General features: G+C 45.2%; 1 protein-coding gene across 8 annotated transcripts in view; it reads left to right on the forward strand.

Moving 5' to 3' along the window:
• The window catches only part of cpne9 (copine family member IX), a 25,201-nt gene extending 17,474 nt beyond the window's left edge, over positions 1–7,727 (forward strand). For 3 of the 8 annotated variants that reach the window (XM_081706651.1, XM_081706652.1, XM_081706656.1), the window contains 13 exons: positions 860–963; positions 1,163–1,267; positions 1,828–1,869; positions 2,047–2,122; positions 2,290–2,343; positions 2,430–2,491; positions 2,633–2,679; positions 3,031–3,212; positions 3,418–3,545; positions 4,289–4,391; positions 4,504–4,561; positions 4,762–4,835; positions 5,307–7,727. In XM_081706651.1, the coding sequence (XP_081562777.1) occupies positions 860–963; positions 1,163–1,267; positions 1,828–1,869; positions 2,047–2,122; positions 2,290–2,343; positions 2,430–2,491; positions 2,633–2,679; positions 3,031–3,212; positions 3,418–3,545; positions 4,289–4,391; positions 4,504–4,561; positions 4,762–4,835; positions 5,307–5,489 (1,218 nt within the window). In that variant the 3' untranslated portion in view covers positions 5,490–7,727. Of the gene's footprint in view, positions 266–859; positions 964–1,162; positions 1,268–1,827; positions 1,870–2,046; positions 2,123–2,289; positions 2,344–2,429; positions 2,492–2,632; positions 2,680–3,030; positions 3,213–3,417; positions 3,546–4,288; positions 4,392–4,503; positions 4,562–4,761; positions 4,836–5,306 lie in introns of all 8 variants that reach the window. The other 5 variants (XR_014119675.1, XM_081706654.1, XM_081706657.1 and 2 more) reach the window with 5 other exon arrangements.
• The last annotated feature ends 864 nt before the right edge of the window (positions 7,728–8,591 follow it).

The raw sequence follows: 8,591 nt of genomic DNA on the forward strand, positions 1-8,591 counted from the left end.
TAAAAAGAAAAAAGGAAGTGATACAAAGTACATAACAGTCAATCTGGTCTGATGGTGCGTTTTTCTGAATGATTGCCAGGTTTTGTATAATGTCTTATCGCTGCTTTTTAGTCCAAATGTTCTTTTCTAAAGGTGCACAGCTGCTGTCAGCTATCCACATTCCAGTAGGAATGTGTGGGAATCTCCGATCTCCATTTCAGTGCAGTTACACTTTTTGGTGATAGCTAACAGGACCCATGTATGTCTGAACACTAACAGGATCTCTGTAAGTCCGATACCACATCCATTTCTGAGATTAGAGTTGCCTGAGGTTAGTGTAGATACCCAGAAGACACATCTGTGGGTCTACTGGAAAAATAATTTCATGAATCTTGAATATAATGTTACAAATGTCTTACCAAAAGCATTTTTGCAGATGACCAAGTGCAATGCTAGATAATTCCTTGACGTTATGTATGTAATGTAAGATGGTTAAGTTAAACGAGGGGTGAGAGATTTGTTTTAAATTTATGTAGTTTAGATGGGATGAAACAAAGTGGGTGTATTAAAATTAATTGAATGATTCCATACCTGGAGGTGTGAATTTTCAGTTTGCTATTGGTAATACACTCATGAGTAATGTTTCAGCATAAATATAAAGGGTTTGTTAAAGGTGGATACAGATTAAGGCTGATGTTTAAGAACCACCGTGTCAGTGGCAAAAGAACGTTTAGGACTCTCACTCACACTGTCACTGGGAAGTGAAAATGTCTGTTAGTAGCTCACAGGGCTCACCAGGCATCCAAAGGGTGTGAGAGAGTGTACAGGTGATGGTGCTGCTTCTGACCTCACTGACCTTGTGCCGTGCGCTTCTCATCAGGACCTCACCACCATGCAGCTCTGTGCTAACAAGCTGGATAAGAAGGATTTCTTTGGCAAGTCCGACCCTTTCCTGGTGTTCTACCGCAGTAATGAGGATGGCACGTAAGAGACAGCGAGAAGCTGGCGAGCAGCACCAGAACGGCCTTGTACAGAGCATCACAGAAACATTCATTACAGTAATTATAGCATGCAGTAATAGTCAAATGGTCATACACTTCACGCTCTGTTTCCTAATCAGCATTATGGTAGTGCTCTATATGTGAACTGTTCACTTGTTGACTCACTGGGAGTTTTGTTGTAGGTTCACCATCTGCCATAAGACAGAGGTGATCAAAAACACTCTGAACCCTGTGTGGCAGTCTTTCACTATCCCCGTCAGAGCACTCTGTAATGGGGACTATGACAGGTGAGGAGGGGCTGAGCGAATCATGACACACACACACACATAAACGCACATAAACACACACACACACACACACATAAACACACAAACACACACACACACACACACGCACCACGCTGTGCCATTACTAGTTGATAGACTTATTCTGCCAGTTACCTAATGCAGTCATTCATCTTGCCGCCCCCACAAACTTCCAGCAGGGCGTCAGCCCGCTGTCCTGTGGTGGGATGTACAGCGCGGCGTCTGCCTGAGAGGCTGTGGTGCAGCGCAGGTGTGTGTGTGATGAGGATGCAGTCATGCTGAGCGTGCGTTGGCGTGCACATCTCCGCCCCAGGCGTGGCGAGGGGAGCCTTGCCAGCAGCGGTGTGCACATAACTGTGCTTCACACGCACGGGCACACTGCCCACTCAGCCGCTCTGCTGTTTCATAAAGCCTAAAGCACATTGTACATGGGAAGGGGGTCGAGTGTATGTGTTGGTTAGGGCACAGTGTAGTTTGTACCGGAAATTCTTCAGGTTGAGTCTCTCTCCTTACAGTATGATTTGCTATGTGCTTTCCTCTAGGACTGTTAAAGTTGATGTCTATGACTGGGACCGAGACGGAAGGTACATTGGTTCCCACAGTAACCACCCCCCATCCACTAAGCACCCCAGACTCACACTGACCTTAAAAGAACAAGTTTGTTCTCAGCATTGGTCATTGTGTCTGGGGAGTGAGTTTAGTGCATTAGCATCTAACCTTTTGCATCAAATTCAGTTGCGTTCCTTGTGTCCTGTTCTCAGTCACGATTTCATTGGGGAGTTCACCACCAGCTACAGAGAACTGTCCCGAGGCCAGAGCCAGTTTAACGTATACGAGGTGAGGGGTCCAAATGTGCAGAAAAACTTTCCACCACTTACGAGTCATTCGCCATCATTTCAAAGTGCATTTATGGAACAAATGAGTGTGATATAACATGCGTATTTTAATGTGAAAGCCCTAAAGCCCTCATCCCTACAACTGACGTTTGCCATGTATAATTTCAGGTACTCAACCCTAAGAAGAAAGGCAGGAAAAAGAAATATGTAAACTCTGGGACCGTGAGTAAAATGGCTGTCAGTGTGCCCTCTCCTGTGAATTCATTTCATAATTACAGTCATTATCTAATCGCACATGCTTTCAACAGGTAACGCTTTTATCCTTCAAAGTGGAGTCGGAATACACGTTTGTGGACTTCATCAGAGGAGGGTGAGGGTTGTGTTAAAAGAGAGAGCGAGAGAGAGAGATTGCAGGGTTGTCATTGGTTGGTGTCAGTGTCTGTGTCTGTAGATTGTAGTTTAATTTTGTATGATTTCTCAGTGACTGAGAACCTTCTGACTCTTAAAACAGGACCCAGCTCAACTTCACAGTCGCCATAGACTTCACCGCCTCCAACGGTAAACTTCAGTTTGGCTTCATCATTCCAACTTTTCTATCTGGTGGCTTTACAGATGGGTTAAATTCGATAGGAACGTGTGTGTGTGTGTGTGTGTGTGTGTGTGTGTGTGTGTGTGTGTGTATATGTGTGTATATGTGTATGTGTGTATATGTGTGTATATGTGTATGTGTGTGTGTGTATATGTGTATGTGTGTGTGTGTATATGTGTGTGTGTGTGTGTGTATATGTGTGTGTGTGTGTGTATATGTGTGTGTGTGTGTGTATATGTGTGTGTGTGTGTGTATATGTGTGTGTGTGTGTGTGTGTGTGTGTGTGTGTGTGTGTGTGTGTGTGTGTGTGTGCACTTCAGGGAACCCTGCTCAGCCCACTTCACTTCACTACATGAGTCCGTACCAGATGAACTCTTATGCTATGGCTCTGAAGGCAGTGGGAGAGATTATCCAAGATTACGACAGTGACAAACTCTTCCCTGCCTACGGCTTTGGGGCGAAGTTTCCCCCGGATGGAGCCGTCTCGCACGCTTTTCCCTTGGTAAGCTTGAACTCTGAAAACACAGTGACACTATTCTTGTGATTTAAATACAAATTCAGCATTGAGTTAAAGACATTTAGACATTTAAACATTTGTCTTTGTAATTTCACGTAGGCTAATTCACCTGTAACGCTCTTTTCTGTTGTGTGAGCCCACTGTGTAATGGTGGTGTCTGGGTCTGCTGGTGTGCTCTCCCCAAATGCAGAACTCCGACTGTGAGAATGCAAACTGTGTGGGGATTGAAGGTGTTCTGGAGGCGTATTACGAGTGTCTGCGGACAGTGCAACTCTACGGACCAACCAACTTTGCCCCTGTCATCAACCAAGTGGCCCAGTAAGAGATCCAATCAGGATTTGACTTTCACTGATTCATTCTTTCTGGGTCTTTCTCTCTCTCTCTTTCTCTGTCTGTTAATGAATATATACATTTATACACACTTTATTTGTTGTTAATTGTCAATTTGTCCCCATAGCAGTGATTAATAAGCCCATTCCCAAATTTACAAATACACACAGAGAGACCACCAGTATACATGCCTTTACACATAAAAGGCCACACAGTGACTGCACACACAGTCATGTTCACCACTCATTGACTCATTCTGCTTCATCAGCTGAAATCTTTTGTCTTGGATGTAGAGCTTTTTTTTGTCGAGAGCAAATCCCACCAATCAGCTTTCAGATTCCTGCCTGTCCCGGCCGGGGCAAGAGCTCAATCTGGGCTTGTTTACCTTCAATAATGGCTGCAAAACAGCAGCCGGCCACACTTCAGAGAAACAAGACAGCAGCTGAAGATTGTTATCGAGCCAGAGAGGAGTGTGTAGGACCGAGCACGACTGCCTTTAGAGCGTGGAGTGTTCTTTTGACCGTGACGGCAGACTGCCCCGAGTTTATGACGTGGTGGTCATATACATTATCAAATCAATCAGTGTGTTGTGTGTCTGTTTCAGTGTACTGAATTAATTACATTAATAAGTTAAAATAAGGTGTAGTAGTAGGTTATGAGAACTATTTTATGAATGAATATAATGTGGGGTTGTTTGCTTTGTGTAACAGTTTTTGCTTTTGGTCTTGCAGGGCTGCAGCAGGTGTGATGGACGGATCGCAGTACTTCATCCTGCTGCTAATCACGGACGGCGTCATCTCCGATATGGTCCAGACCAAGGAGGCCGTGGTCAATGTGCGTTTCTGTCCCTCGCCTTTGTCTAGCCCCTACTCGCGAAAGCCTGTATTGCATCTTTACAAACAAGTTCTCCGAATGTTGGGTGAGATGTGACTGTGTTTCACTGCAGGCTTCTACACTGCCTCTGTCGATCATCATAGTCGGAGTAGGGCCTGCAGAGTTTGATGGTGAGCACAAAATGTGCAGCCTCTGAGTTTTTGAGTAAATAAATGTTACAGAAACACCTGCATGAGTTGGCTTTGTGTGAGTAAGGCTGAGAACAGTTTGCCTGTAGATGTTGCTCGATAGTCTCTCTCACTTTGTTCTTGTCCCTATTGCTACCTCTATCCTTTTTAATCGCTGTTCATTGCTCTCTCTCTCCTGTAAGCAATGGAGGAGCTGGATGGGGACGAGGTGCGTCTGTCCTCCAGGGGCCGCGTGGCTGAGCGGGACATTGTACAGGTGCTACTCACACCCCGGAACTCCACACTGCACCAGTCCCAGGACTTCCCACACACTGCAAGTCTCCGTGTTCCTTCCTGCTCCAATACATCCCATTCAGCTCATTAGCTAATTAGCCAGCACTTCATGAGCCAGTCAGGTGTGTTATTGTGGGGAGAGCGCGCGCCTGCCCAGTGCCCTCTGGGGGTGCTGCTGCCTTTAGTGCTTGCCATAATTCCACCTACTTGAGAAAGTTCTGAGCAGCTGCAGTTGCTGATATCCGAGTGAGAGCTGCAAGGTACCTACACTTCTAATAACTGCATACAGCAGACCACCAAATCTTGGATTATGATGGATGAAATTCCAAATAAAGTTTAAAAAATCACATTATTATCGAGTACGGGATCTTCTGCTATACTTACTCGAGTTTTTCTTTAATTCACCTGCAATCCCCTGCCTGTCTGCATGCCTGTCTGCATGTGTGCGTCTCAGTTTGTGCCATTCAGAGACTACATCGACCGTTCGGGGAACCAGGTGCTGAGTATGGCACGCCTGGCTAAGGACGTGCTGGCCGAGGTGCCTGACCAGCTGCTGTCCTTCATGAAGAGTCGAAGCATTGAACCCAGACCTGCTCTCTCACACTGTCCCACACCGCACATCCATGAGAACCTCTGACCCCAGTTCAGCCAGGCCTGGCCTCTTCCACCCTCCCACTACCGCCAATCCACGAACACCACTGATCTGCGATCAGCTCCTGCCTGGTCTCTCCAGCTGTCTCACTACTGCAGAGTCTTGTGCATCTCTGGCCTAGAACAGCTTCTATTCACAGTGCAATTTGCTTGCAATAGGGTCTAATGCTATGAAAATGATTGAATTAATAACTGCATAATTCAGACTAAGTGTGCGTTGTTATCTTGCACTTTTATTGGTAATAGTTGGCTTGGATGTTTTGCACATGCTCAGGTGTCGAGTAACTCATCTACACATGGAGGTCCATTTTTCTACACTTATCACCCACTTTATTAGAAGGCTTTACTAATTAGAAAAATCTAAGTGTAAAAAGAGAGATGCATTGTTAACTCATCGTGGCATGGCCAGGTTGAGTTAGTCACCCCAGCTTCTCACTGGTGGTCAGTTTCTGATCACTACTCTGCTATTGGATGGATATTTCTGGATGACGGGATGCTCTTAACTCAGCGGTGATACTGGCATGTGTGAAAAACAGCAACGCTATCCTTGTATTGGCACAATACTTACTGCCCTGCCACTCCTATAAAATCTCAGCTGTGCCAGATACACTCATAAGTACAACTCCAGACGCCATTCCACACGTGTGTTAGTTGCAGTGCTGTGTGGAGAATGATCCAACACCCCAGTGATGTAAGCAGTGGTGCCCAGTGTCCTGTAGTCAGAAGCAGGCCAGTGATTCATGGGTGTGGCTGACATGCCGGTCATGGGAACAGACAGACCACAGTCTCTAAATGTACATATATAAAATGGCCCTGTCAGACAGGTTTACCCAATAATAAGGTGTAGCTAGTAAAGTGAGGGGAGGTGTAAGGTAAGTGTTTAATGATTAAAGTGTGTGGTGAGTTCAGGACTCCACATTCTGTAGGCGTACGTCTGTGATGACGGTTGGGGAGCATGCTGTGTAACACACACTGACCAACACGCGTGCACTTTTATTCATATATCTGTCATGTGGTGTTCATGTAGCTTTGATTATATCCATTCATATAGTTCTTGTTGTCAGAAATGATTACCTTCACTATCTGTCTGACTTTTTCCACTGTATCTCTCTCTCTCTCTCCCTCTCAGCCTAGCTCATGTCCCAACACTAGGTGCAAGGATTAACCTTCACCTTTCCAGTCAGGATACATGGAGGTACAAACAATGTAAACTATTTATAAAGAGAACTTTGTAAAACTTCTTTTTAAAAGTTAAAAGTGAGGATTTGGACCTAATTTAGGCCCACTAGAACTGATGAGCAGTGATGGACAGACCCAGAGGCAGCACAGAGGGAGAACAGGTGAGATACGGAGGGAGCCGGGAGATAAATGAAGAGAAAGGGAAGAAGGCAGAAGAGGAATAAAATGGTCTGAGGGTGTTCCAACTCCACGGCAGCAGCGTCCTACGGCACCAGTAAACACGAGGTCAGGGCAGGTTAGAAATGAGAAAGAACCCCAGGAGTAAAAGGCTTATGGGATAGGCAGGGGTACCGTAAGGGCAGTGCATGGAAAAAGTGTGGTCTAAATATGAATTTTGATCACATATCTTTTTCTTTTTACAACACCCATCCTGCCTGAGATGCTGTTAATGGCCATGTCCCTTCATAAGATACTCCAGGTTCCTAGAATCCATGACATGAGATACGGCTCACGTATGACTTTTAATACGATTGTACAGCTGTTCTGTTGTGCTGGTACAGACTTCTTGTGGTGAACAGTGTTTGCAGTTTTCTAGAATAGTTACGAGTATTTGTGCAAAATGCCAAAGTACCAAATCTAATCTAAAACCATTTTTGAAAGTATTGCATCAGTTAGTGAAGTCAGTTTTGCATTCTTCTATGCCATCCATGTCATTTTAAATAAAGCATGTACGTCTCATGGTGTTGTGGGAAATGTTTCAAGCCCTTGTAAGGCACATTTCCTGCTTTTCTTCCAACTCTGTGAATAAGATGTTTTAATAATATATAATAATGTTATAATAAGTTGTTTTTCACCACAGATCGTTCTCTTTAAGAATCATTGCCTTTAAGTGTTATTCCCTGTAAGAGTCATTCCCTTCAGCACAACTTTTTAACCGCTCTCAGCTGTCTCATTTTGTCTCCAATTGTTTGTGGCCATTTTGTAGCTTTTAGTGTCTGAGATCAGCTGGTGAAAATGAACCACAATAAAGAAACATCCATGCAAAGCTGTTTGTTCAATGTCTGCATGTTCCCCGGTTCAGCTGGTGTGTCGGGGAGGGTGTGCAGCTAAGCATGACGGAAAGGATAACTGCACGTTTCTCCCCAACCCGACGCCAGTTCTGTGGCCATCATCACTGCTTATGTCCACTCTCACTGGGGTTGTGATGGAGGCTCCAGTCTCCTACCAATCAGAAGAGCCACAGACCCATTCAAAGCTTACTGTAATATTGCATTTCTGCCTACGGTACCCAAGATGTGGAGACAACATGCTGGAATTCACAGGTAATGTGAATCAAAAGCTGGACACGTTCAGACAAAAGATACAGAGGCAGGACAATAAGTATGTAATTGTGGTGGTGTGTGTATGTGTGTACCTATACATGGGGTAATACTGTGTGTGTCCCCAAGGGGGGTAAGTTGAACTGTAATGAGGTGTATCTGTATTGGGGAGTGTGTGTGTGTGTGTGTGTGTGTGTGTGTGCGCACGCACCTGGGCTCACAGTGTCCAGTGCACATACTCCTCCTGAGCATTCAGCTGCAGACGAACTGTCTTCTCCCGTTGCCTGGGGCACTGTAGACTCTGCAAAGGCAGCTTGCAGCCATCACCCAAATGGGTGACAGCAGGCTACTCATGGGTTTCTACTTGTATAACCTGCCATGTGTGATTTGGCTGGAGAACAGAACTCATCAGAAAGTTTGATCTGCACTCTTCATACTGTACATGTGCAGTGGAAGAGGAGCCAAAGTGGTCCATTTGCATTTCTGTGTGTTTGTGTGTGTTTGTTTCTGTGCATAAGTCTCTGCGTGTGTGTCCCATCTCGCGTCTCTAACCGGATTCTCCTCGTTCTCATGTGCCTTCTCCACCATGA

This window comes from Electrophorus electricus, chromosome 24 (assembly GCF_041902795.1).
Source record: "Electrophorus electricus isolate QZ-2024a chromosome 24, ASM4190279v1, whole genome shotgun sequence".
Taxonomy (NCBI): Eukaryota; Metazoa; Chordata; class Actinopteri; order Gymnotiformes; family Gymnotidae; genus Electrophorus; species Electrophorus electricus.